This window comes from Perca fluviatilis, chromosome 3, assembly GCF_010015445.1.
Source record: "Perca fluviatilis chromosome 3, GENO_Pfluv_1.0, whole genome shotgun sequence".
In the NCBI taxonomy this organism is placed as follows: Eukaryota; Metazoa; Chordata; class Actinopteri; order Perciformes; family Percidae; genus Perca; species Perca fluviatilis.
The window spans coordinates 15,418,858-15,446,826 of record NC_053114.1 but is presented as its reverse complement, the minus strand read 5'-3'; the positions used below and the strand labels follow the sequence as shown (position 1 = coordinate 15,446,826).

Genomic DNA, 27,969 nt, shown 5'->3' with positions numbered 1-27,969 from the left:
TTTATAGATTTACCCAAAACATTACTGTAAAGGGGCATCCATAAGAATGATGGCTCCATCATGTGGCGATGAAAAAAAACTTTCACTCCAGTTTTTAATGGCATGCTTTAAGACCAACTGGCTACAGCATACGTGCCTGTTTTTAAGTAATGCAACTTGTAATTTCTGTAAAGAAATTAATTTTGGAGACTGAAGTTTATTGTACTGTTAAGTTTTGTCTGTGTTTTTGTTTTGTTTTTTATTAATTTGGGAAACAGGTAATATTTGTTTTGAAAACGGTGCGAATAAAAACCTGACCCTTCATTTTGTGACAAGGATACAGACAACACATCCATCAGTTTCCAAACTTTTAATGTAAAAGACAAAACACTACAGAATTTGGTGACGAGGTGAAGACAATTATTTTTGCTCATTTGTCCTTCTCCTTCTGCTCCTTCTCCTTTTTGTCCTTTTCAGCCTTGGCCTCCTCAGCCTCGTGCCGTTTGATGAGTTCCTCGACTTCTTTCTGCTTCAACACCTTGATTTTTGTTTTCCCGTCTTCTCGAGTCAGGGTGGCAATTTCCACTGAAACAGTCAATGCAATACGGCATTGTGTTATTGTACACATCAAGCAGTTGCACCTAAAACATAAGCGGCAAGGCAACAAACATATTCTGCAGGCCACAAAGAAGGTCTGCTCGCTGTTAAGCTCCAAATTATTATTATTATTAATGTTTATCTTAAAAAGGCAACGTTTCGATCAAGAAGATCTTCAGGCATTTCTTGTGGCCAGGTTAGCTCAGTTGGTAGAGCAGGCGCACATACAGTATGTAGAGGTTTACTCCTAGACGCAGCGGCTCCGACATGTGGCCCTTTGCTGCATGTCATTCCCCCTCTCTCTCTTCCCTTTCATGTCTTCATCTGTCCTGTGAAAATAAAGGCCTAAAAATGCCCCCAAAAATAATCTTTAAAAAAAGAAAAAAAAAAGGCTTTCTTGAGAAATCAGCTGAAAATTACTGTCACCTACTGATCAGTAGCCAGCAGGAGAAAAAACAAGCTGGCGATCACAATACAATGTTAACACAGGATACAATAGTAATATGGCTGATCAGCAGGTGATCAGCCATATTACTATTGTAGGTGCTTCGAGCGGATTACTGCCTCTACAAGAAGTTCCTGTTGTCACACTTGCCTGAGGAAGATCTGGTAGATTGAAAGGTTACCTTTTAAGAGAAATACAATTAATTTGGAGCGTAAAAGTGTGCAGACCTTCTTTGTGTCCTGCGGTTATATATTTTTTTGTCTGGCACCTGAGTATTTTGCCTTGATGTGCCCACACTTGATCCCTCTACAGTTAACACATTCTGGCCATTAATTACTGAGTACCTGTTATATCATATCTAGATGGAAGTACTAAGAGTTGAGAGCCCTTACTGACTGAACCCCAAGTTGCTAGGTGGCTGTCCACTGCTCCTGATGCTTAGGATTAGTTAAATGCAGAGATTGCATTTCACTACATTGTACTGTACGATTGCAATGTGACAAAAAACAAAAAAATAGTTTCTTCTAGATTGCTTAAACAATCTTTTATCAGAATTTGGCGCCAAGTTGGTGTTATTCTCTCAAACCGTATACTACAGTTGTACCATATTTCCTGCAGTAACATAAATCCATTTCGGCAGAGCTAGTAAAGCTCATAAGCTGCTCCAATCTCACCTTTCTCCGCTGAGAGCTTGCTGACATCCATTGTTTTGTTGAGGACTTTGACAGCCAAAGCCAGAGCAGAAGACAGACTCATCTCACCCTCTTTGAAGTCCTGCTTCAACATGGACACTGCAGCCTGAGGCCAAGAAGTCAACACATCAAACACCATACAGGGGAAGAGTATAGGAAACATTTACCATCATATGTGGATACACATATGATGGTAGGGGCTAGCACTGAAAGTGTGAGGGCCCATTGATTATTCTACACACTCCTATACAGTAATGTGGGTGGGGGTATGAGCCTTAAACTTGGTTTGCGATCCGCAATTAACACACCGAAGAAGAAGTGGCTTTTTCCCACATCTATCTTTTTCCTCGCAGAGAAGATGGCTGGAGTCCATCCGGAGTTTAATGGTTAGTATTATGAATTTATTACCGGTATTTATTCAGGGCTTTTACTGCATGCATAAAGAGGTTTTAGCCAGCGCCAAAAGGAATATCACGAGTGCCAAAATGTATGATTTTCAGCAGCCAGCTGTGGGTCCTTCCCTCTTGGAGACTACTCGGCTCGCTTTATATGCTATTCACATTCAGGACTAGTATAAGCACTTCTATATGACACTGCCGGGTGTATCTGTTGAGATCATCGCTGATATTTCATTATCCTTGTCATTTCAAACTTACAGCGCTGTTGTTGCCAATACACGTTGCCTTCCAGCCTCCATAGTTGCCACTGGGGTCACTCTGGTACAACTGGAAGCCGTAATGTTTGTCCCAGCCCATGTACAGCAGAGAAACACCAAATGGCCTCTTACCTTTCAAGATAAAAGAATACCAAAATCCATCTGTGTTTTCATACAAAGACGAGAATACTATGTCCATAGTCTTGTAGCTTGTATACCAATATGACATTTGAACAAGTTTTCTTGTGTAGCATTAAGGGACTACAACTTGCATTTCATTGTGCAACCCTTAAGAAGAATGACAATAAATGAACCTTATACAATGCGTTGATCCCAAAGGTGGTGTATAATTCAACCGCAGGGATACGAGCTAAAAACTAGACAAGCTACTGTGCAACTTACCACCAAACTGTGTGTATGCTTGTTTGATGTCACACAGGGCTGTCACCAACTGCTCGCAGGGTATTGGCTCCTGGTACTGCAATAAATATCTGAAAAGAAAAAAAGAAAATAAAATAATTAAAAACGGGTCAGCAGTTGGTGGTGAATTGGATAAATGGGTAGAAACTGCAGCATTTAGGAAAGTTATCAAATATCTGCAAATTCAGATTACCAATCGATAGGCTGGTAATTTGACAGTTTCAGCCCTGAGATAGTTCCACAAATCTAAAGTTTGTACTTACAGAACTGTATACTTTTTATTAATAAGAGAAAAAATTCCACTAATTAACCCTGAAAGGCACACCTGTGAAGTGAAAACCATTTCAGGTGACTACCTCATGAAGCTCATTGAGAGAACACCAAGGGTTTGCAAAGCTATCAAAAAAAGCAAAGGGTGGCTACTTTGAAGAATCTAAAATATAAGACATGTTTTCAGTTATTTCACACTTTTTTGTTAAGTACATAATTCCATATGTGTTCATTCATAGTTTTGATGCCTTCAGTGAGAATCTACAAAGTAAATAGTCATAAAAATAAAGGAACACATTGAATGAGAAGGTGTGTCCAAACTTTTGGCCTGTACTGTATTTAAGCCTATTCTGTTGGAAAAACTGTTCCTGTGTTTATTGGAAAAGTATACTATGTTGTTTTCACTTTGTTTATTAGTTACCATTAAAATATTTTACGGGAACAAATGGCTGCATTCCCTATCCATCACATTGAGCTTGTAATATTTTACATTTACTGCTAATGGCCAACTAATTAAAAAAGAAGAAGATATGTCTGGAAAATATGATGAACATTCACAACCTTAGACGTTTTTCAGACAGCCCTAAAATTTTAATGGTTGGGAGGTTTTCTTATGAAACTCACCTCTGTGCAATTAGCCGCAGCTCATTTGTCAGTACGTTAGCATCTGATGTGATCCCAGCAACACTGCAGGCCAAGTCACTGAAAAAGAAGATCACACACACAAGATCACAGACAGTACAATGTTAGCCTGAAAAAAATGATTACTAAAAAAGGTTTTCATGATAAGAATGGGACAAGTATTGGAGACCCTCTGTAGTTCAGTTCACTCACTCATTGAGCTTGTAGATCTTCTCAGAAAAGAAAACCTCATCAAGCAGTTTGTGAATGTTGCGTCTCTCTGCTGCTAAGAGCACTCCGTCATTGGCTAGAATCCCCAGGCATGTTCCAGCGTGACCGATTGCTTCCATTGCATACTCCACCTGATACAGACGTCCTGTAAAATACAGTCACAAAGGTTATGTTGATCACACTTGGCTAGAAACAACTGAAACTTGTGTATCTAAAAACACACTGGCCAACAGAAGAAGTTAAGTAAAGTAGTTTGACAAAATAATTGTAACTTGAGGTCCACTTACATGTTTTACCAGAGCTTTCAACTGGATGTCATGGCCTGCATCCGTGAATGGAGTTTGCACAGCCATCATTCACTGATGGGGGCCATGAAATGCAATTGAAAGCTTGAGGGACCTTGAGGTAAAAAATGTTTAATTTAACTACTGTTACAAACGAGACAAAGAATAAAAAGTATGTTAAACAGTCTAAATGTAATCTCTTAACCTTCACAGATCCAAAGCCACTTAAATCATGGAAAAGCACTGCTCAACCCACACAACGTTACATTTAAAAAAAAAAAAAGATTTAGACCAAAAAATGCCATTTCAAAAATATTTCCCATACCAAATGCCAAATCTGTAAAGGGAAATTGTATAATATAATATGACATATAAGGTGTTCAATGTCATGTAACGTTATGGGTGTGGGCATAAAAAAATGTCAAAATAAAACAGGACTTGCCTTCAGGGGAAAATATGGTTGTTCGGGAATCATATCTACGAGACTAAACAACAAAGAAAAATAGGCATTAGCTGAAACAAGCAGTAATGAAGCATATTGTGAAAATGTATTTGAGACATCTGTGACGAACACAACAGCCTAACGCAACGTTACCATTTTTTCCCGTCACTAAAACTGTCCTGCAAAAATAAAACACAAGATATAAGATGATGGAGCGACCAGCAGAAACTAAACAGTGAGACGAAAAACATTTTAGCTTGCACCACATAACAAGTTGTAATTTAAGAGATGTTTCTAAGGAAAATATCCCCTTCCCTAATTTGACAAATATAAACTGTTAAGTCTATGTTAATTTATTTGCAAACAATCAACTTTTCTCTGTGCTCTAATACATGACAGCTAAGTTAGCTAACGTTAGCTAGCTGCTGCTAAACAGAATGAATCTGCAATATCTGAGCATGCTAGTTTGTTAGCAAGTTAGCCATCTAGCTAGTTCATGATAAAGAAAGTCCTCTGACTGGGCAGTCAAACTGTAGCTACGTATACTCTAACATCGTGGTGGAATGAAAACAATACAGTAGTAAATAGTAAAATACTAATATATTACCTTTGGTAAAAGGGTCAAAGTTAGCGTAGTTTTCCACTGACTGAGAGGTCCACTACTTTCAGTTTGATGTTTCCTCAAACACACTAGCTAGGCATCCTGTGGCGGTGAAGTAGCAGCTCAGCAGCGCCGCCTTGCAGCGGGAAGACCGATTGTTCTTCTTTGTTTGGAGTTTTACGGCGGCCGACATCTGTAATGTTGCAGCATTGCTGCCACCTTCTGGAACTAGTCTTTTACTGTGCCACCTTATAATGAGTTTAATTTACAGTGTCCTCATTGACCTATTACCCAGAGCCAATGGACCTTTTTCACAGCAGACATTTTGACATAGTAGGAAAAGCACAGTTGAAATTGATAACCTTAACGATGGCTCAATTCCATCAAGTGTCCCAGTAAGCTATTTCAGTGAGTCAGCATGCACAATACCAGGGCCTCTCCTAAGAGGAATGCAGCCATCAGTAATGGTTTTGGATACACTTTTCCTACTATGACATGTCGACATGTCTGCCGTGATAAAAGTCTGTTGTCTGAGTTGTGTCCTTCAGTGTAGTAGGTTAGACTGAGTAGGCCTACAGTTGAGACACTTTTTGCGTTTCGATTTTTCACACAAAAATAGACACTGAAAAGAAGTGAATTTCCACATGGCATGCCACATGACATTTCATTAGCTTGTAGACTAAGATATTATCAATCAATAATACCCATAAGTAGCCTAGTTTATATTTTCCACAATTAGCTTATAAAAATAAGGTGCTTTTTGTCTCAACTTTGTCTCAACTGTAAACATATGTGGTACAGTTGAGACAGTACCATGGTACAGTTGAGACACCCATTTTTAATGATGTAAAGGTAACCGTTCACTGCAAATATAATAAATGAAGACAAATAAAGAAAATAACAATTGGGCAACAGATGTTTATTCATCAATTTAAATTAATTCATTTTATTTAAATTAGCACTGATTAAAATGTATAAAACATGAATAATATATTTAACAAACATATATTGCAACAGCACAAATGGAAATCACACAGATCTAATTTTATTTTCATTAGCATCCTATGCTGGGTAATTACGACGTTTAACCTGTTATCATTACACTGAACAACTAAACAGCGTGTGACACAATAGAACTCTATCGCGAGTACAGTTGATACGTAGCTGTGTCTCAACTGTCCCCCGATGGCCACTTCGCACATTTCTCTAGATTTTGCAATGACCTTGCATGACACAATACCATGAAATATGAAAAAGTCTCAACCTACACAGTCGGACCCGATACGTCCAAAACGTTGAAAAGTCCTCGGCAGCATCCAGCACCATCTTGATTCTTTCTGATTTCCCTTGTATCTTGACAGCACAATTTATTACTTATGTCCAGTTCGTTAAAAGCGGTGGAAAAATAAAGTAGGCTAGCCTACTTTAACGCTTTTACTAATGCGCTTTGTAAATCCCTTTACATAGCCATGTTTACATCAATATTTTGTGTAATTGATCTTCTAGTCAATTCCAATAAAAGTAACTTGACATACAAATCCAAAATATCAATATACAATGTACAGCATTTTACCAGGCACTATCACTGTTTATTTAGAAATAGGCTAGAGTAAAGTTCTAGTTTTAGTTTAGCTTTCTTTTACTTCATTTTTTACAAAATAAGGACAATTATATAATAAATAAATATTTATGATAATAAATAATGATGTTCCTGTTGTTTGTTGATTGATTGGTGTGTATGCAAAGTACTCTTTCTTTCTATTCAACTGGTATATTGGGCATTTGTCATTATTTCTTGACAATTAACAGACTAAATACATTAATAAAGAAAAGCAAGATCAGTTGCAGACCTTATAAGGTATATACAGCCATTAGACAGGCTGTAGGACACTCAGCGGAATTTTTTTTTCAAGAATATACTGAAATAGCTCTTGATTATATGAAGGGTTTATTTGCAAAACAGATATCTCTGTTTTTATTTATTTGACTAAATATATTGTTGTGCAATATCAATCCGAATTGTATTGGTTTATATGATGGCTTGTGTCTGTTTTATCAAATTATCTCTTCATATGTATGTATTTACTTACTTTCCGTCTCTAAAAGCGATTTTTTTTAAAATTTGATAAATGTTATGCAATGGTGGAAGGTATTCACATATTTTACTTAAGTAAAAGCACCAATACTACAGTGTATTAAATACTCTGTTGCAAGTAAGAATCCTGCATTAAAATAAACAAAAAAAGTATTAGCATCAAAATAGAATTACAAAAGTAAAAACTAATCATGCAGAACATTTAATTGTGGATGCATTAACATGTAAGCATTACTTTAATGTTGCAGCTGGTAAAGGTTGGGCAAATTCTAATTACTTGATAAACTGCTGGCTAGCTTAGCCTCTATAATACATCATCATTTATTCATTTATTACATTTTGTATTATAATCTAAAACTAATGTTGTCAAATAAATGTAGTGGAGTAGAAGTATAAAGTTAAAGTGGAAATACTCAAGTAAAGTACACCTTTCCACCACTACATGATGGATGTGAGACGAGGGGTTTCCCTCCAGGCCTTGTAGACGGCGCTAATGAAATAACTGAATGCATCATGACGTGTAAAATAAAAGAAGAAGCTCTGCTGTGCCCCGCCCTTCAATAGCGTTCACACACTACTATTGGCCAGGCGTCTATGCTTACATGTCTGCCCTACAAAGCAAAAAGGCAGTACGCAGAGTGCAGAACTGAGAAAAATGACTTTAAAGTTATCCTGTCATCCAGCTAAGTAGTTGTAGGTAGATTATTGGACATGTGGCTGTTTTTTTTGTTACTTTATATTAGCTTATTCTTTGTACATATCAATCCTCATATTTAATTTGATATTTTACCCCTATTTTGCAGTTACTGTATTCTTGCTTTGTATTACTTACCAAAAATGTGGCACCATACCAAGGAAAAAGGCAGTAACTACAGATTCTCCAAAAACTATTTTGCCACAACTTGGGCTCTGGGTGTGTTAGATACACTGTATTTGAAATAATTGGAACCATTTGTTTTCCTGAACATGGATATACCAAAACCAAAACTAATTTGACCATTTTAGGTCAATATTTTCCACCCGGAAGCTGTTCTGGTGCTGAAATGGCTGCTTAAAGTCTCACACTGCTAAGCTGTGACAAGGCCCAAATGGGGACAATTTATTTTGAATAGGACCACATTATTATGTGTGAGTATTAGATTAATGTGTGTCTGGGGGTGTTTCTGTATCTGTAATGTAGTATCTGCTATACCTACAAATCACATTAATGTTAAAGCACTGCAAAACATCTTTTCTTTGGAGCAATATAGGCAAGTTTAACTGCAATTCAACAGAGCAAAACAAAATCATTTTGCCTAAGTGTTTCAAAGGCTTTTCAAACTCTTATGATGATAACTAAGATAAACAAGTTGATGATTTTATATGGTGCAGTATCTGTTTCAGTAGGTTTATAAACACAAAGTACTGAATGAAATGAATACATGGGACAGATATTTCAAATTAGTAAACATACATTTAATAATAGATTGTATATAGATTATATATAAATATATATATAAATAAAATAATGATAATAACAATAATAATAATAATAATTGATGATGTTATGCCGCGAAATCAGCTGTGTGTGTTCACCATCGAAACAGTAACTTCACTGCGCAGCAACACGGTTATTTTTTGTTAGGTAAAACCATAGACTGTAACAGTCTATGGGTAAAACATAAGAATACAGTAATGGATGTTACTGTACTCATGCTTTGTTTCACTAGGGCTTTTTGCAGTTACTTTAAACGACTACCATTTTTCTCCAAAACGACACACATTTGAGATAAGATGTTTTGTCACATAACAAAGCATGCATTGAATGTCATGAAATGATAATAACTCATTTTTGACCAAAAATGCAGTTACTGCCTTTTTGCTTTGTAGGGCAGATGTACAGGTCCTATCCCCTGACCAATCCCCTAACACTAACCTTAACCACTCGAGGTCAAATGCCTAACCCCAACCAATCGAGCTGCTGCGTAGGGCGGGTCTTGGCGTGGCCATAGTGGGATTCGTAATTTTGCTTGCCGGTCAGTGGTTGTTTCGGCTACATGCCGTTTGAATGGGAATGGTAAGCAAGTTAGCTGACTCGCTAGGAGGTAGCTAAGTATTTACGTCGCTATAATATATTTAGCTAAACAACTGAATGACGATACGCGGAATTGCAAATTTTTTTGACCGATGACATGCTATTTAAAGTCTAACCGACATTGCCATGACCTTATAATACACATCTGTCTAAAGAGGTAAGTGCTTCCAAATCATGCCAATGCTAGCGCTAGCTAGCTAGCTACATAACTCAGGCCTAGCTCAATGTTAGCTAACACAAGCTTAAACCCACACTAGCGTGTCCAGCAGGTGATGACAGATACGTTTTATTTAACACCCGGCGTTGTCATTGTTTGACTTACTTTGTTGGGCTCATAACGTTACGTGTTATTAACGTTTACTAACACGACTGCTGCTGCTTCCGTAGCTCTCATTTGGCTTCACACCAGCTCTGGGACACGGTGTCCTCTGGCCGGCCGGTGTTGCCACTAGGGTCAAGTAAACCACAGACTGTCTTTTTATATACAGTACAAACTGTTGTAGTTGTAATGGTGTTTAGCTATGGGTGACCAGATAAGCGATATTTATACGAACACAGTCATAACACCGACATGCCAAAGCTGACCCATGCCTAAGATCAACGTATTGTTATCGTGTTGTCTTGCAGAATGACCTTTGAACTCTCAGGTACAGAGATCAAGTATCGGCAAAGGCGGATCAGGGATGGATAAAAATGACAGGTGCTCTCATTATTTGGATACCTCACAGGGTTGATTTCACATATTATTTGGGGGATAACGTTAGCAATTACAGAATAACCTACAGCTATGTTGTTATTAGTAGCTAACCGACGGTTACAGTTAGCTAGGGCTTTTAACGTTACCTCCGACTCGGGTTTGTCTTTTTGTTTGTCTGTCAGCAGGATTACGGAAAAAATGTACCGCTTTACATGACACTTGGTTGAAAGGTGTAGCATGGCCCACGGAAGAATCCACTAACGTTACATTTTGAAGCGGATACACGAATTATGTTTCTCTTGCGAGATGGGGCATTTGTGGTGTATTCAAGTACTGTCGGTGTAATCGGAAAAGTTAGATCAAGACTGCGAAAATTCACACTGCATTAACATAGTGAGATAGAGCAGGTCCTGGCGGAGGTCTGTGCTCTCTGAGAGCCCCCTCAGAGGTTTTTAATTTACGTTTTAATGTATTTTCCCTCATAAGACAAGACAATGTCAAGCCCTGCAGCAGGATTGGTTACTTAGCAAACAATCGGGTTGAGCGACATGGTGATGTATACAGTAAGACAATGTAAATGTGTCATCTGTCATAGGTTTTTTGATACCTTTTTATACTAGTAATTATCATTTCCATATCAGGTCATTGTGAGCAGAGTTGCAACTCAATGAGCAATGACAATATTGTTTGCAGGATTTTTGCATTAATCCAATATGCAAGTTATCTAATATGCTATTTATGCTGTCAGGCAGGAATCAGTCTGATGAGGGGTCACCTAAAGCTGGCAGGATGCAGCAGAAAAGGAACATCCAGATCATCGAGTGGGAGGACCTTGACAAAAGGAAGTTCTACTCTTTCGGGGTGTTCATGACGATGACCATCCGGGCCACGGTCTACCCGGCCACACTCATTCGCACTCGGCTGCAGGTGCAGAGGGGCAAATCGCTCTACAGCGGCACCTTTGACGCCTTCTTCAAGATTCTGCGGACGGAGGGCGTTCGAGGCCTTTATCGCGGCTTTATGGTCAACACCCTCACACTCATCTCAGGCCAGGCTTACATAACCACCTACGAGCTGGTGAGGAAGTATGTCTCCCAGTATTCTGAGGACAATACGGTCAAGTCACTGGTGGCGGGCGGCATGGCCTCCCTGGTTGCTCAGAGCATCACTGTTCCTATAGATGTTATCTCTCAGCAGCTAATGATGCAGGGCCAAGGGGAGCACCTCACCCGCTTTAGACTCAATTCGAACACAGAGACTGGAAAGCCCAAAAAAGTGTTCGGCCAAACCAGAAACATTATGGGTCAGATTTTTGCTGCTGATGGTTTCCGGGGCTTCTACAGGGGATATGTGGCTTCTTTACTCACATATATCCCAAACAGTGCTGTCTGGTGGCCTTTTTATCATTTTTATGCTGGTAAGTTTTCTAATTAAAAAATAAAATAAACAAAAGCTCTGCACTAATTGCACTTCCTTTTAAAGACCTTAAAGGTCCCATGACATGGATGCTTTTATATAGGCCTTAGTGGTCCCCTAATACTGTATCTGAAGTCTCTTTCCCGAAATTCAGCCTTGGTGCAGAATTACAGACACTAGAGCCAGCCCCACAATGAGCTTTCCTTAGGTTGTGCCATTTATGTGTCTGTAGCTATTGAGGAGGAGAGGGGGGGGGGCGCAAAGTGGAGGGTGGTGGTGTGGTCTTGACCAACTGCCACTTGGCTCGTTTAAAAGCCAGGATGTCTCTCTCTTTCTCATGGGTGGGCCAAATTCTCTGGGCGGGCAAAGCGGAGGTAACCTTTCCCCTTATGACATCATAAAGGGAAGATTCCAGATCGGCCCATCTGAGCTTTAATTTTCTCAAAGGCAGAGCAGGATACCCAGGACTCGGTTTACACCTATCACCATGTCTAGCCACTGGGGGACCATAGGCAGGCTGGGGGAACTCATATTAATGTAAAAAAAACTCATAAAGTGAAATGCCATGGGACCTTTTAAGCTTGTGCCATGTCTTATCTGTGGATGTCTGTGTCCCCAGTGCATTTGTACATCTGTACTGTGAGAATGAATACACCAGTCCTTGCCGTGTGGTTAATCAAGTAGCTGTATACCATGTGTAATGTTCTACAGAGCAACTTTCTCAACTGGCACCCAGTGACTGCCCTCATCTGATTCTACAAGCCATGGCTGGACCTCTAGCTGCCGCTACTGCCTCAACTGTCACCAACCCAATGGATGTGGTCCGAGCCAGAGTGCAGGTAAGTCATTTACTGTGCATCTATCAGGCCAAGTTTGGGGCTGCTATGTTAAATGTCTGATTCACAGACCAGTAAAACTCTATCCAGATAGTTTTTGTTTGATTTTTCTAATGTTTGACACACGCCAGTAGCTTAGAGATCGATGGCATGTAGTTGGTCAAAGCATCAAAACGTTGGCAGAAAAGTGCCCTGAAGTGCACAGTCCATTAGGTTTAGTTGGTGATGGGTGACATGGCCAAAACATATAAAACATTTTTCCAAGCTTGGGTATGATTCACTATTATTTTTTTTTTCCTGCAAATTACAGCAAGATGTGTGTGATTCAAGACCGCTTTCATCTACGTTACCATTTGACTGAAAAATAACCAATGGCGCATGTTGTAATAACAACATTTTCATCCAATGTAGACATTTCACATATCATGCAAAAACTAAAATCTGAATGAATCAAAAATGTTTCAAAATACATCATCCAGCCCTAGGCCAAGTCGTGATTGTAGTTTGTGGTTTCAGATGACAACACAATGTGTACTGTGTGCGTTTTTTGTTTAGGTTGAAGGGAGGTCTTCAGTCATCGAGACGTTCAGGCAGCTCATCAAAGAGGAGGGCGGCTGGGGATTGACCAAAGGACTGTCGGCACGCATCATCTCATCCACGCCCACTGCCCTCGTCATGGTGGTCGGCTACGAGACGCTAAAAAAACTGAGTTTGCGACCGGAGCTGGTGGACTCGAGACACTGGTAGAAGATACCCGGACAGACAATATACGGACCACGTGCCATTTTTTTTTTTCCTACGTTCGATATTCTGTGAAAACACTGGATGAAAGAAAAGTTTGTTTTAAATAACAACGTGGGAAACTTGAAAAAAAATTCAATCAAGCCACTTCAAACACGCATTACCATGTGTATAAGACAATGACCATGTGTCCATGCCAACATATTAGTTGCAGATTAAAGGTGCTCTAAGCGATGTTGGGCGACGGCCCTTCTCCGTTGACGTTCAAAGTATTTTCAAACAAAACGGAGGCTAGCTCGCCCCTCCCTCCTCCTCATCCCGTCCCCTCTCCCTCCCTTCCGTGCTTCCTCGCACCAACCCCCCAACCCCCACCCCCCAAATCCTTGTCGGTTATTGGCTGGAACACTCTTTGTTATGTTTGGTGGTGCAGGTTGGCGCAGTTTGTTTTTGTTGGCATTTGCGGAGCCTGAGCTGTCTACAGTGTTCAGGGGACAGGCAGCTCGCGGATAGTGAGGAGATGTTTGCTGTATGTGACAAAAAAATTTTGTAGCCAAAAAAACATCGCTTAGAGTACCTTTTTAAATACCTGGACCATCAACATTCACACCAGACCCAGGTTAACGGTTTACATCGCTGCTTTCATTCACTCTAGATCAGACGGTCCGGCGATTCGCTGCAGGAGAAAGAGAGAGAGAGAAAAGAGACAGAGGGACTGTGCTTTGTGCTGAAGCTTAATGCAGGAAAGTGTCAGCTGTTGCACAAACTCCTGGGCAGTTAGGTGAATGTGTTCCATTTTTGTAACCCTCATAGTTTTTTTTAAAAACTTTTGTTGTTGCCACGATAGAGGAAGTGAGGTTTACTGTACGTGGTTTCTCACACCGCCTCAAAACGGACTGACCAGTCTGATACCTGGTTACATGATTGGCCAACCGCAGGATGACGTTGGGTTGCGTTTCTCCATAAATTGAATCGGTCTGAACTTTTCGCAGCAGGCAGCGGGCCGCTGCAGCCTAAACTCCCTACCCCCCCATTCAAAACGAATGGAACGACCTGGGTTTTCGCCGGACCGCCTGACGACCGCTGCAGGCTATGTGAATGCAACCTTTGGTTGGCAATTAATTAATTTTTTTTTTTTTATATATATCGTTCAATTGAAAGTGGTGACTAAAATGTTTAAACACTGGCGCAAGATGCAGACAAATCAATGCAACCTTGCAACGACTCATTTTACACGCGCTACAGATATGTTCAAGCATCTTTGCAGTGGAGAAAAGTGGAATTGATTGCTTGCCACATGGTTACTGTGTTTGTGCTGTCCCAAAGCCAAACGCTGTTGGGTCCACATGAAAAAAGAAACTGGTTTTGATCAGGGTTCAGAGAGGTCATATAACATCCGATGACCCATCCACATCCACGGTAAACACATTTTTCCAAAGCGTGCGTTTCCTTCCGCTTGCTAAACTGGCTTCTCTGTGTAGTTCCTTTCTTTTGGCCTTTTTTAAAATTGCTGCCTTCGTAGTGTAATCAAGACAATCTGCTTTTTGTCTCGTGGAATGTGTGTAAGAAAAAGAACAGTAGGTATTAGAATCTGTATATCATGGCAGCCTCTTTGTTGTCGGTGTATTTCATTTAGAGTTGTCTTGTTTGCTGCACAAACTGAGTCAAAATGACAAATTCCATGCAAAACTATACATGCAGTACAATATTTTATCAGCATTTTTGTAACATACTAGCATGCTGTCTCTCTAGCATTGCAGGGCATATTGCAGTAGTCAAGCTGGTTATTATGTACCTGATTTGGTGTACTAGTAACTTGGAAGTTGAGCATAACGGAAGTATTTTATTTAAAAAGGTGAGGCAAGAAAGATTGAAGGACAGTAAGCAGAACTAATGCTGTTTTTCCCTCTTGTGACCGTAAACGTTTGAGTGCAATAATGTAAATGTTTTAACCTTATCAGCACAAAATGTAATTGTATATTTCTGGTAAACCGTGTGAATAACATGTCTTAAAGGAATGCTTTATACTTAATTTATTTTCGTCACATTTTTGGGGATTATGACCACAGAAGTGTCCCAACTTCAAAATGTCCTTGTTTATTTTAAACATGTTTTAGGATGAGTGTTGTGGCTCATTTAGTTTGTTGCTTTTGTATATTTTAATCTTTTTCAAATGGCATTTTAGAAAAAGGGAAGATAAAATGTCACCGTGGGTATTTCTATTACAAGAGAAAGGAGAATGGTAATGAGCTGTTTTAGTTTGATTGAAGGCACGTTCCTAAATCAGAGTTTGTTGAAATGAAGCCACAACACCCCATAAAGTTTTCATGAAGTTATACATAAATCTGCTCAGGCCACGCCAAGATGCGTTTATAAAATTAAAATTGACACCCGATGAACACTGGAATACACGGTAGATTCATCCACGCTCCTTCAGGGCAATCATCCAGAAGACCGTGTGGAATTTTTCATTTTCTTTGCACAACTTTTAATAATTCAAAGTGTGATTGTGTTCTCAGAGATTGGGGTTGTAAAAAAAAAACAAAAAAAAAACAACAAAAAAAAATATTAAAAGGGGGCGTTTCACTGTGTCTTGGTTCATCTAGTTGGTAAATAAAACATCACGGCTGCTTAACGAAATGTCAGTTTGTGTTTTTACTGCTTTCCAACCATTAAATCAGTACTTTTTTTTTTTTCTCCAATTGATATTTTTCATTGTTGGTTTTGAAATTTTAAAGAATGAAATTAATTTGATCAGCAGATGTCTCATCATCATCAAGCCATATCTGGGTCATTTTCCAAATGTCAAAACTTGACATTTGAGTTTTGACACGAGAACTTTTAGAAAATGTTTATGTAATTATAGACTGACCAATACATTTCTGAAGCTCACACCGATAATGTTTCAGTGTTAAACTATTTACATACTATAGGCAAACCTATTCGAGAAGGAGCCCTTAAATTGGGTTTAGTCAAAAATGGCATCCCTCGCTGGTGGACAGACTGTCATTGATAAGCTGTTCCTCGTATCTATGGCAATTTCTTCTTAATTATTAGTAGGGGTGGGAATCACCAGAGGCCTCACGACACGATATCTTCACGATACTTATGTCATGATACGATATTGCGATTTTTAACATATTGCAATATTCTGCGATATACTGCAATGTATTACCTTTTATCCAACTTCACATTTTTCCCAATTTCAAATGATGTCCCCAAAGGAAAATGTTGTCAACATCTGTTTTATTGAAAAAGATACTTTTCTCTGTTTGTTCATCTCACTTCAATTTTAAATGATGCAATATGGGATTGTCAAGCAGACAGACTGACCAACACATATAAAAGATCGATACTTGGCATCTGTGTATCGATACACTATTGCCACGAAAAATATTGCGATACTATACTGTATCGATTTTTTCCCCCAACCCTAATTATTAGCCAATGTACAACATATGCTTATATTGATATGTGTGTGATAAGCTAATCCAACAGACAGCTAATGCTGATCAGACATAAAAAAAAATAATGGCAAAGCTTTAGTGGAGAACTTTTAAAATTTGTGATGCAGTGAATCACTGCAGGCAAAGTACATTTGATTTAAGGTATTTCCTTGTTTATACATTACATAAATAAATAAATCTCGGACCAAATTAAAAATGTAAAAAGCGATCAGGGGGGATAATGTTTTTACATAAGAACATTATATTCAAGTTTAGCACCATGTGTGCTAGGAAGGAAGAGGCTTTGTGTGAACTAACATTTTGAAAAACATGTCAATACTGTGCGTTCCTCAGGGAGTTCATTGTGCCGTTTAGAAGCTCTGGGAGGGAGGACCAGTGCTTTGCTTATTAGGCATTTTGCCCAAGGGAAGTGGTCTAAATCCCCATGCAGAATAGCACTTATTGCTGGATGTAGGATAGTGCTGCGACACTGGAAAACTGAAGGAGATATATCAGTGAAGGAATGGATTAACGAAATAGCCCAAATTTCCTGCTATGAAAGATTATGTTATAAGCTGTTGGATAGGCAAGATATCTACATGGTAATATGGGGCTCTTTGTTACACCTCATTCCATTTAATATATATATAGCGATGTACTATATGACTTGCATAATTTGTGATATTTAATGTTTACAATATGATGTACTATTTGCTACATATATAATGTAATAGACTATAAACTATATAACGCTCTACCTCTGTTATTTTCCACTTGTCTTAGGTGTAGTTTGCTGTGATATTTTGATGTGTGATACATTTTACAGGCCATGTAGTATGTATGTATGTATGTACGTATATATATGTATGTATGTGTGTACGTATGTATGTTTTTCCTTTTGAAAAACCAAAAAAATTAAGCTCTGGGAGGAGAAAATGGCAAAAGTTAATGTGTTTCCTTGATGTTCTCATAACTGTGGGGCGTCTATACGTCTTATTGAAGGTGACATTCTGACACTAATGGTCCGAATGGTAATGGTAATATGTCATTATGTCAGTTAGGTAATGAGATGAAAGGAGCTAATGAGGCAAAGGGTTTTAAATCCTGTGATTTTTTTCTGATCGTTTTGTCCATAAGATAGGGTTAACTCATACATTAGCATACATTTTAAATCAGATTAAACCTTTTAAAACCATAAAAATACCAGAAGAAACCGACACAAACACTAAAAGTCTACTATTTTCCATAAACATGAGATAGGTGGCAGCAGACAATGCTCTCTCACGTCCCACGTTTACCCCTCCGTGCTTGTCACAAATCCTCAAACTTTTCCCTCACTTTCCCTTTTTTCAAATAAAACCACCCAGAGACCAACAGACAAATCTACTGATAAATGAAACAAACAAACAAGGAGGCCTATTAAAGCTGACACTTCGCGGTGGGATGATGGAGTGTTCCCTTCTCTGGTCTATACATTAATTATCAAGCGGTGTCTGGAAGGCACTTTGTCAAAAAGAGTGATGAGGGGCTGTCAGAGAGGAAACAAATCTGACTTGGCCGGGGTTAGAGGAAGGGCCTCCCATTCTCATGGGATGTGATGGTGGTAGATGGGCGTGTGTCTGTGTGTGTGTGTGTGTGTGTGTGTGTGTGTGTGTGCGCGCGCCAAAATGTTGAGAGTAGAAGAGCAGCAAAAGTACAAAGAAGTTTTAGAAAGGAGCATTCACTATCTACGTCTTCAATATAAGTGAAAATGACGAGAATGGATTCACTGCATAAATACAAAAATGTCATCTTTAAAGAACAGCTTCACATCATTCCAACTATGTCTTTAAACAATACTCATATTTGGAATTTTCGGTTTGGGTTGCTGCAATTGTTCCTCCTCTCCAGAGGGAAATTTGTCCCAAAGAAGCTGTATTATCCTTTAGCTTCAGCTGAACTTTAAATACATCTTTACACAGAGCTGTGCTGTGCATTACATCTGTGTGTTCCTCCTACAGTGGGGGTGAATGGAATTTGGTTTCTGGTCCTGAAACCAGTTAAAAATGACTAAAAACATCTGCAGCACAGTGTCCCCATTGCCACTGTGGTCAGTTTTTGTTATTGTTCTTTCTACCAACAAAATAATTGCTATGAAAATAAGGTATGTGGATTTTCTCCAACATTGTTTCTGGAAAAAAACAAGTTTGCGGTTGAATTTTTTATTGAGTACCACAGACAGTACTGGGGTTGGAGGCAGAACACTCAAGAGATGGATATTTCAAATTCTGGGCAAATAAAACCAAAATGATATGCATAACTAGATACAATTGGGAGGTATCTAGTGGAAGTGAGAATATGTTTTGTCTTTTATTTTTTCGTGTCCTAAACTGTCCATATACAAGGAAAAGAAGATGCCAAACATTAAGTTCTACTAAACGTCAGTCAGATCAGATGGTGAGATGAGACATCAAGACCATCCTATGGAACCATAATTCAGCACCGTCGTTAAAAAGTCTCTAATGAGAATAAACCATTAACACTCTGTGTGGGTGTGTGGGTGTGTGTGTGTGTGTGTGTGTGTGTGATTAATGTGTGGGAGAGGAGGCTGAGGTAGAGTGGGTTTGGTCTGCTGTGTGCTGGGATCATTGCACACAGGGAGGAGAGACAGAGAGACAGAGAGAGAGAGAGAGAGAGAGAGAGAGAGAGAGAGAGAGGAGAGAGGGAGAGAAAGAGCCTGAAGAAAAGAGAAAGGGGTAGACGGACGACAGGAGACGAAAGGCTGACACACATTGAAAACCCCCACAAGAAAAATGCCCAATTTTGCAGGGACATGGAAAATGAAAAGCAGCGAGAATTTCGAAGATTTGCTCAAAACCCTGGGTGAGGACAATTTACTCTTTTTTTTTTTTTTTTTTTTTCCTATGAAGGTTTAATGCATTTTAGGTTGTTTTTTTTTACTATCCAGTGACTGAACAAGAAAGAGGTATATTATCTGTAGACAACCAAATGTAAAACAAAAATGAAAAAGACACTAAAATATGTCACACTTGAAGTACAAATTATACATAGATTGTAAACATCTCAGATGGTGGAAACAGACGAACATTGGATACATTCACCAATGAAGAAAAAGAAAAAAAAAAGACAATTAAAGCTGGTCTTTTCCATTATGTTTCCACCAATCCAATGTCTCTTATTTTGGCTTCATAATAGCACAGGTTTTACATTTTTTTTTATATGGAAGTATGGTTGCAGAGGACAAATTCAAAACCAAAGCTGCTTGTTCCAAAGTGGACTACAACTGCTTTTAACTACAGGACGAGACGACAAACGGGTGTATTGTCGCTGGGTTTATGTGATGGACTTAAGAGGATGGATGGAAAACAGACTGAAGCGTTCTCTCATCTGGATGTTTGCACTGTAACTGTGACAGAAAGGGTTAATAGCTTTTCCACTCATTTGGAGGATATAATCTATCATGATCTACAGGAGAGCTAAACAAAGCAGCATTCCTCTCCCTCACCACCTTGTCACTGCAGCCTCCATATTTGCAACATCTGCTGATAACAATCTCAGTTGCAGCCGCTAGAGGATCCTTTTCTTGTAATGTGAAAACCAACGGCTTCATACTGTCAAAACTTCTCCTGACACCTGAAACGTGATATGTTTTTACTGTCTGAGATACGTAACTCTACATTTATTTTTAGTTCCTATTGTAAATAAGCCAAGTTTCATGTCTGAAACAGAAACTCCGATTTTTTTTCTTAAAACCTTTTTTGGCGCCAGAGGTGGACAGACAAAACGTGAAGTGACACAACGCAATGTCAAGATAATAAAATATGGATGAAAGTAGATCTAATACTGAGTGGCAATTGATGGGAACAAAGTTGTTTTGTACATCAGCATTATAGGTTACAGACTAATCAGCCCTACTTCATATTTCTATTAAAGGTCCCATGAAATGCTGCTTTTTGGATGCTTTTATATAGGCCTTAGTGGTCCCCTAATACTGGATCTGAAGTCTCTTTACAGAAATTCAGCCTTGGTGCAGAATTACAGCCACTAGAGCCAGTCCCAGAATGAGCTTTCCTTAGGATGTGCCATTTCTGTGTCTGTAGCTTTAAATGCTATTGAGGAGGAGAGAGGGGGGGGGGCAATGTGGAGGGTGGGGGTGTGGCCTTGACCAACTGCCATGCTTTGCTTGTCTCTCTCTTTCTCATGGGCTTGCCAAATTCTCTGCGCGGGCAAAGCAGAGAAAGGGGAGGTAACCTTTCCCCTTATGACGTCATAAAGGGAAGATTTCAGATCGGCCCATCTGAGCTTTCATTTTCTCAAAGACAGAGCAGGATACCCAGGGCTTGGTTTACAACTATCACCATTTCTAGCCACTGGGGGACCATAGGCAGGCTGGGGGAACGCATATTAATGTTAAAAAAAAACTCAAAGGGAAATTTTCATGCCATGGGACCTTATGTATACTGTAGGCTCACTGGTAGCTTTGTACGTGTTTTCAGGTGTGAATGCCATGCTGAGGAAGGTAGCGGTGGCAGCTGCGTCCAAGCCACATGTGGAGATAAGACAGAATGGCGAGCACTTCTACATCAAGACTTCTACCACAGTCCGCACCACGGAGATCAACTTCGTCATTGGAGAGGAGTTTAATGAGGAGACGGTGGATGGCAGAAAGTGTAAGGTAATCCAACTAACCAGCGATAACTGCACAAGAACAATCTGAGATTTTACTTTCTATCGATTCAACTGTCTTTCTGACATCTATGAATGAGTAAAACAAATTACATTATAGAAGGATGATATCTTTGTAGCTTGTTGTATTAAAATCAAGTCTTGAGGATTCCCACTAGCACCTGAACACATCACTCTGGAAGTCTTCTGAAAAACTGTCCTAACATTCAAATTACTATCAGGGGTTTTGCAACTTTGTCCAAAAAAAAAAAAAACTGTATTAAAGGTGCTCTAAGTGATGTTGGGTGACGTGGAAGTATTTTCAAACAAAACGAAGACTAGCTCGCTCCTCCCTCCTCCTCATCCTGTTCCCTCCCTTCGAGACCGCGTTTTTTTTTACAGTGTGATAGTGAGATGTTTGCTGTATGTGACAAAAAATGTTTTAGCCTAAAAAACGCATGACATCACTTAGAACACCTTTAACAAGACTCTACTAAGTGCAGGTTAAAGGGGTACCCAACATTGCAACTGTATTAAATTGTGAGAGACAGATTGAAAAAAGAATGGCTTAAAATCAAAGGATATCACCACTTTTAGTCCCTAGTTTCCAAAACCACTAGATCCTACATTTCCCATAATGCAATTCAATACTAATGACCCTATCTGCCTGGTAAATTGGTAAAAGAGGGAAGGGTTATTTTTTCAGACTTTAAAAAGTTTCTCCAGAGCACCAGATAAGATCACACAACACAGGCAGCATATGTTCCTTGTGACGACTAAACTGAACTTCATGTGTAAAATTGGTGGAGTGTCCCTTTAAATCTAATATTTTACTGAAATTAAGGGAAACCGGCTACAAGGAAGTAGATAAAAAAATGCACTGAAAAAAATCTTAAAAGTGTAATTTTTCGAGCTAAAACCTCCCTTGAAGACTGATGGTGAGAAAAAAATGCCCCGATCTCTCATCTATCACTTTGCTTTACTGCATGACATCTGCTGTTATAAATATAGAAAAAAAAAACATAATTAAAGTGCTGCTTTTCTACAGAGCTTGGCCACCTGGGAAACAGAAAACAAGATTTACTGCAAACAGACTCTACTGAGCGGGAATGGCCCGAAGACCTACTGGACCCGAGAACTCAGCGGGGACGAACTCGTACTGGTGAGTAGTTTTTAATTCAAGTTTACTGTAACTAGAAATATGGTGATAAATAAGTAAGAGAGTGCTACATGCAGCTGTAGACTCAAATGAATCAAATGTATAAAGGGTTTATGATCCACACTTCAGGAGCAACCCTTTTGTTTCTCTTTCTAGAAAAAAAAAAGTAAGAAGTTTTGGTAACACTTTACTTGAAGGTATCTACATAAGAGTGACATGACACTGTCATGAACATATGACACATGAACTCTAACCCTAACCATAACTTGTCATGACAAAAACCAAATGACACTAAAAGAAGCGTTATGCCATAAACGTTCATGACTTGTTTATAATGTTTATGACTTGTTCATGACAGTGTCATGTCACTCTTACGTAGATACCTTCAAGTAAAGTGTAACCAAAGTTTTCTCCCAAAAACTCTCGTCCCATCAGTCTGAAGACGGATGTCTACACAGTGACTCCCACTTCCAACTAAAATCTCTCAGCAGATCAATGGACACGTTTCGCTAAGTGGGATGAGGTGTCAAATTTGGAGGTCGCCGTCTTTAACCACATGGGGCCATTTTCTGTTTTTACGTTTCTTTCTGCCAATAAGAAAACAAAGGATTGGTTCAAGGGACAGTCCTCAATTTATGTCAAAACACCTGTTCTTTCAGTCCGGTGTAGCCTACGTTAGTTTAATATTTTGGGAAATACACTTATTCACTATTCTTTATTTTTTTTTTTTTTAGGAGAAGGTTGATCTCTTTCTCCTAATATGAAACTACACCCAGCAGCCGGTTAGCTTAGCTTAGCATAATAATAGCGTAATTTTCAAGCAAATGTGGCTTCTTTTTTTTTTTCTTGACAATATGACATTTGAAGACATCAGTTCTGACTTTGGGGACTTATCTGGGGATTTCATACACCAAAACAATTGATTAATCGAGAAAATATTGAGTAGATTAATCATAATGAAAACAAAATCGATAATGAAAACAACGGTTAGTTGCACTTAGGTTTTTGCACGTATTAAACAAGCAAAATATACAAGAGTTGTATCGATCCTTTCATCGAGCTCTAAAGAAAAAAGCAAATTGAGAGCATTTCCCACCGATGAAGGATACATCAGTAGAAGCAGAAAGATGGTCAAGAGAGGCCACAGCTGGGTGGTGACACCAGATGTGAAAATGTTAAACGATCTGGTCAATATTTTTCAAAAAAAATACTACGTAGTTCCTCGGAAATGTTCCGAACTCCCATGGCCATTCCGAGATACAATTTATTACTTGTATTTCTTTTCTTTTTTTTTGCCAAATGAGGGCGTGGATAAACATGCCTGCATCTGTGAGACAGCACATTATCATGATGCATTCCTTTATATTTTCATAATTGTTCATGTCAAGGGAAAAAGAAAGAAAGACATCTATAGAAAATCATGTTAAAAGAAAGGTTTTTATGAAATGTAGACCAGAAGTCAGACTCGGCCAAGGCGAGTTTTGTTTTTCTTGGGTCATTTCATGTCGATCTGATTTCCCTATTGGCTGCAAGATCCACATAGAAGAAATAAAAAAGGCACAGAAGGCTAAAAGCAAGTGAATTATTAGTTAAAGTTTGCAGAAACACATATTCTGGGGCCCCACTGAGAAACTTAATCTAGATTTCAAAAGGAATACAGTAAAATATAATTCCCCTGCCATGAGTTTGTTGTTAGACAGCACTTCATGACCTTGCATACATCAGAAACACTTCAGCCTCCAGTTCCTGGCAATTTGAGATCACTAAGACAAACATCTGGGCCCGTTTGGATTTATTGGCCAGATGGACAACAAAGCAGAGTCCAGTTTGGCTGTGATGGAGATCTCCTCTTTACCGACTATGACTCACCTCTGCAGAGAGGCAATCACAAACACATGTGAGAGGGGCTGTAATATGGACTGAACGCAGGTTTTTCCAACTGGGAACTAAAACTTTGAACAGGGCCAAACCTGTTTTGATTCAAGATAAGGGTGTGGACGTCCGTCTGTCCATTTTGGGAGTGATAGGCTGTAATCTGATCTACATGTGGGGTTGAATCATTGGAAGAAAAGAAAACTTTTCAAAAGGGAAGATGGTACGTTTTAATGCGACACCAGACACAAGGAGAGGTCCGATATATGTCCTGCTGTTCTGTGATTTTAAGGTGCAGTAGGTAAGACTTATAAAACTAACTTTCTGTCATATTTGCTGAAACTGACCCTATGTTCCAGTAGAAAAAATAAAAATATAAAAAAAGATCTGGCTCCTCTGGCACCACCTTGTTAAAAAAAAACAAAAACAACAGTATATTGTTGCTTTGAACATCGACAACTTCTCAGTCCTTCCCCCCCCCCCCTTGCTGCTAAAGCCCAAAACGTTCTCCTAAGCCCCTCCCCCCCCACAAGGGAGAATGAATGCATGTGCATGATTGGTACTGTGCCTGATTGGCCCTGATTTTTATTTATTTATATATATATATTTATTTTAATATACTTTCATTGTCACATACACATACATGTAGCAGAATTCATTCTCTGCATTTAACCCATCCCTCAAGGGAGCAGTGGGCAGCCAATCACAGCACCCAGGGACCAACTCTAGATCTGAGCCAGTGCCTTGACCAAGGGCACTGACTGGAGAACCTAGTACATGTTTTTGATGGTGGGGGAAACCGGAGCACCTGGAGGAAACCCACGCAAAAATGGGGAGAACATGCAAACTCCACACAGAAAGGCCCCGGAACGACCTTGGATTCAACCTTCTTGCTGTGAGGCCACAGGGCTAACCATTGGGCCACCATGCTGCACAAACATCAACACTTAAGTTAGCAGCTAGCTAGCTATGAAGGGTTAAGGTTAGGGTTAGAGGTAGGATAATTACATTCTAGCATCTATCTGAAAAACTAGGGTCCTAGGAATGCAGTCCTGAAACTAGAGCATCCTCTATTGCAGAAGGGCCAGTTGCAAATCACATCCCATCTTAACACGAGTTCCCTCTCCTCTCCGTTCACAGAGGAATGTGATCGACCTCTGAGTTTAAACAGAATAAAATGCATATAAATAGTTGAATGAAAGCAGTGGCCAGCAGATGAGATTAGGCTCTCAGGGGGAGATGGATGGATGTGGGGCTTAATGAAGACTCACTGTGATCGAACACGGGTGGACTTTTAAAGATCAATTGGAGTCTACAGTAAAAAAGAGGAAGAGGATAAAAGCCTAAGATGAAAAACGACTCTTTTACTTGTCCATGCAAGGAACCTCATATACTGTACTTCCTTTACATTTCAAGCCAATAAATATAGATTTTTTTTAAAGATTAGTCCTGCACTGGCTACTTTATTATGGGACCGGAGCCGGGAGGTGTGTATGTGTGTGTGTGTGTGTGTGGAGGGGGGAGGGAGGGGGGGGGAATCTGTGTGCGTGTCCTCCTGTGGACTTTAATTGGTCTCATTGATCATGCTGTTGAGAAATGCCAATGGACCCTGGTGTTACCTCCAGTTAATGTCTCCCTCGGCATCGCGCCACGTGCCAGATGGGAGTCGCCTCAGCTCCATTTTTCACACCGCTGCCCTGCTTCCCCCCCTCCCCGCCACACCGCATGGCCTGAGGTAATGATGGTGTGTGGCGCTGCAATTGGCAATAACGCTACGCCCCCCCCCCTCCGGGACTCCCATAAATCTTTGGACTCAGACACATCCACCCCCTAACCCGGGACATCCAATCTTTCTTCCCCATTCTCATATCAGATTTTGTCGGTTTCTTTAAGCAGGCAGCCGTGTCAAATTGTGGGTTACACTTTACTTGAAGGTATCTACATAAGAGTGACATGACTGTCATGAACATGTCATAAACATTATAAACAAGTCATAAACGTTTATGACATAATGCTTCTTTTAGTAAGTGTCATACCTTCAAGTAAAGTGTTACCAAGTTAAGATTATGATATAAGCCTGCATGTAGGTAATTAGTGGTGGAAATGTAACAGAGCAGCAGAGAATATGAGGACTTTTCATAGTATTTTAAGAAGACATTTAGGGAATACAATACATGAAAAACCTGACATGTTAATACTTCATTGGAGCGTATTATACCAGTAGCTTTAAAATAACACAGAGGGACACTTAGTTCAACAATTCTTTTTTCTTTTACAAATGTTACTGTAATACACAGGTTTTCCTCAAGTTTTGTCTAATTGAAAAGGCTTTTCCAGAAAATGATTTTTTTTAAAAGGGGACGGTGACATCGTTTTATATACAGTACAGGCCAAAAGTTTGGACACACCTTCTCATTCAATGTGTTTTTTTTAATTTATTTTCATGACTATTTACATTGTAGATTCTCACTGAAGGCATCAAAACTATGAATGAACACATATGGAATTATAACAAAAAAGTGTGAAATAACTGAAAACATGTCTTATATTTTAGATTCTTCAAAGTAGCCACCCTTTGCTTTTTTATTAATAAGGGAAAACATTCCACTAATTAACCCTGACAAAGCACACCTGTGAAGTGAAAACCATTTCAGGTGACTACCTCATGAAGCTCATTGAGAGAACACCAAGGGTTTGCAGAGTTATCAAAAAAGCAAAGGGTGGCTACTTTGAAGAATCTAAAATATAAGACATGTTTTCAGTTATTTCACACTTTTTTGTTAAGTACATAATTCCATATGTGTTCATTCATAGTTTTGATGCCTTCAGTGAGAATCTACAATGTAAATAGTCATGAAAATAAATAAAAAAACGCATTGAGTGAGAAGGTGTGTCCAAACTTGTGTGTGTGTGTGAACATGTCATGCTAATATATGATTCATTTCTATACTACTAATTTACCCAGTAGTACACAAATTATCTAAAATTGGCTCCACATTGATCAACTACAACATTAAAAACTATTATAATTTTTTACTTTTACTATAACTTCTGATACTTTGAGTACATTTTGCTGATAATACTTCTCTACTTTTACTTAAGTAATATTATGAATTCAGGACTTTTACTTTAATGGAGTATTTTTATATTTTTCAAAGCAGAAGGTTGAATAAAACACGGTGTACTGGTGATGAGATGAAAGACGTGTTTTGATTTTGATGGACCTGTATTGAAGCTCAGACCAGTCTGAAATTCACTCTGTGTGCCTGTGTGCGTGCGTGTGTGTGTGTGTGTTCGTTCTCAAAGTCAAACAATATAGAACTGCTGATAAAGTGATAACCAGATTTCTTTTTTTTCTCCTTCATAATCTTTTCAGACTTTTGGAGCCGATGATGTGGTGTGCACGAGGATCTACATACGAGCATAGCAGAAGTACCCAATTTCAATTTTCAACAAATAATGTCTCAGTCTCTGAACTGTCAGTGCAGAAATTCACATGAAAATCAACATCTCAAATAATCTGTTTTAAGTCAATGTTTTTGCATCTTCATGAAAAATCACAATTTCAGATGGATATCACTGCTTTTCTCCCTTTTTGTATATCATTTTTCAAGAATTGGAAATTAAACGATCAAATTATGATGTCTTTCTGTTATATTGTTGAATTAATGCTTGACATCTCGGCACAGTAGAAAAGACAAAGAAGCAGCAGAAGTAGTGGAAGAAGTTGCTGG

At 39.1% G+C, this 27,969-nt stretch overlaps 3 protein-coding genes across 5 annotated transcripts; 2 read left to right on the top strand and 1 right to left on the bottom strand.

Annotated features, from left to right (window-relative positions):
- Positions 1 to 334: 334 nt before the first annotated feature.
- LOC120556433 (proteasome subunit alpha type-4-like) lies at positions 335 to 5,372 on the bottom strand. Its single transcript, XM_039796045.1, has 9 exons — positions 5,244 to 5,372; positions 4,790 to 4,815; positions 4,637 to 4,679; positions 3,893 to 4,055; positions 3,683 to 3,760; positions 2,771 to 2,859; positions 2,370 to 2,500; positions 1,696 to 1,819; positions 335 to 564 (listed from the first exon to the last, which is right to left on the bottom strand). Exons 2-9 carry the CDS (start codon positions 4,790 to 4,792, stop codon positions 410 to 412), a joined length of 786 nt encoding a protein of 261 aa, XP_039651979.1. The 5' UTR covers positions 4,793 to 4,815; positions 5,244 to 5,372; the 3' UTR covers positions 335 to 409.
- A 3,966-nt stretch (positions 5,373 to 9,338) lies between these two features.
- On the top strand, positions 9,339 to 13,405 carry LOC120556362 (solute carrier family 25 member 44-like). 3 transcript variants are annotated; one of them, XM_039795916.1, is made up of 4 exons: positions 9,339 to 9,563; positions 10,856 to 11,520; positions 12,231 to 12,358; positions 12,911 to 13,405. In XM_039795916.1, exons 1-4 carry the CDS (start codon positions 9,499 to 9,501, stop codon positions 13,100 to 13,102), a joined length of 1,050 nt encoding a protein of 349 aa, XP_039651850.1. In that variant the 5' UTR covers positions 9,339 to 9,498; the 3' UTR covers positions 13,103 to 13,405. The 3 variants fall into 3 exon arrangements, with proteins under 3 accessions (XP_039651850.1, XP_039651853.1, XP_039651852.1); XM_039795919.1 differs by having other exon boundaries at positions 10,852 to 11,520; positions 12,911 to 13,404; XM_039795918.1 differs by lacking the exon at positions 9,339 to 9,563 and adding an exon at positions 10,034 to 10,106 and having other exon boundaries at positions 10,852 to 11,520.
- Positions 13,406 to 19,227: 5,822 nt separating this feature from the next.
- On the top strand, positions 19,228 to 27,875 carry LOC120555953 (cellular retinoic acid-binding protein 1). Its single transcript, XM_039795177.1, has 4 exons — positions 19,228 to 19,401; positions 21,036 to 21,214; positions 22,253 to 22,366; positions 27,612 to 27,875. The coding sequence occupies exons 1-4, from the start codon at positions 19,332 to 19,334 to the stop codon at positions 27,660 to 27,662; spliced, it is 414 nt and encodes a 137-aa protein (XP_039651111.1). The 5' UTR covers positions 19,228 to 19,331; the 3' UTR covers positions 27,663 to 27,875.
- The last annotated feature ends 94 nt before the right edge of the window (positions 27,876 to 27,969 follow it).

Bases quoted from the DNA above. Each gene is read 5' to 3' on its own strand.
- LOC120556433 (XM_039796045.1), bottom strand. The intron at 2,501-2,770 runs GTAAGTTGCACA...TTATCTTGAAAG, and splicing joins AGCATACACACAGTTTGGTG to GTAAGAGGCCATTTGGTGTT. The intron at 1,820-2,369 runs GTAAGTTTGAAA...TCTTGGCCTCAG, and splicing joins GTATTGGCAACAACAGCGCT to GCTGCAGTGTCCATGTTGAA.
- LOC120556362 (XM_039795916.1), top strand. From the start codon at position 9,499: ATGACATGCTATTTAAAGTCTAACCGACATTGCCATGACCTTATAATA. The intron at 11,521-12,230 runs GTAAGTTTTCTA...AATGTTCTACAG, and splicing joins TTTTTATCATTTTTATGCTG to AGCAACTTTCTCAACTGGCA. The intron at 12,359-12,910 runs GTAAGTCATTTA...TTTTTTGTTTAG, and splicing joins TGGTCCGAGCCAGAGTGCAG to GTTGAAGGGAGGTCTTCAGT.
- LOC120555953 (XM_039795177.1), top strand. From the start codon at position 19,332: ATGCCCAATTTTGCAGGGACATGGAAAATGAAAAGCAGCGAGAATTTC. The intron at 19,402-21,035 runs GTGAGGACAATT...ACGTGTTTTCAG, and splicing joins AGATTTGCTCAAAACCCTGG to GTGTGAATGCCATGCTGAGG. The intron at 22,367-27,611 runs GTGAGTAGTTTT...TAATCTTTTCAG, and splicing joins GCGGGGACGAACTCGTACTG to ACTTTTGGAGCCGATGATGT.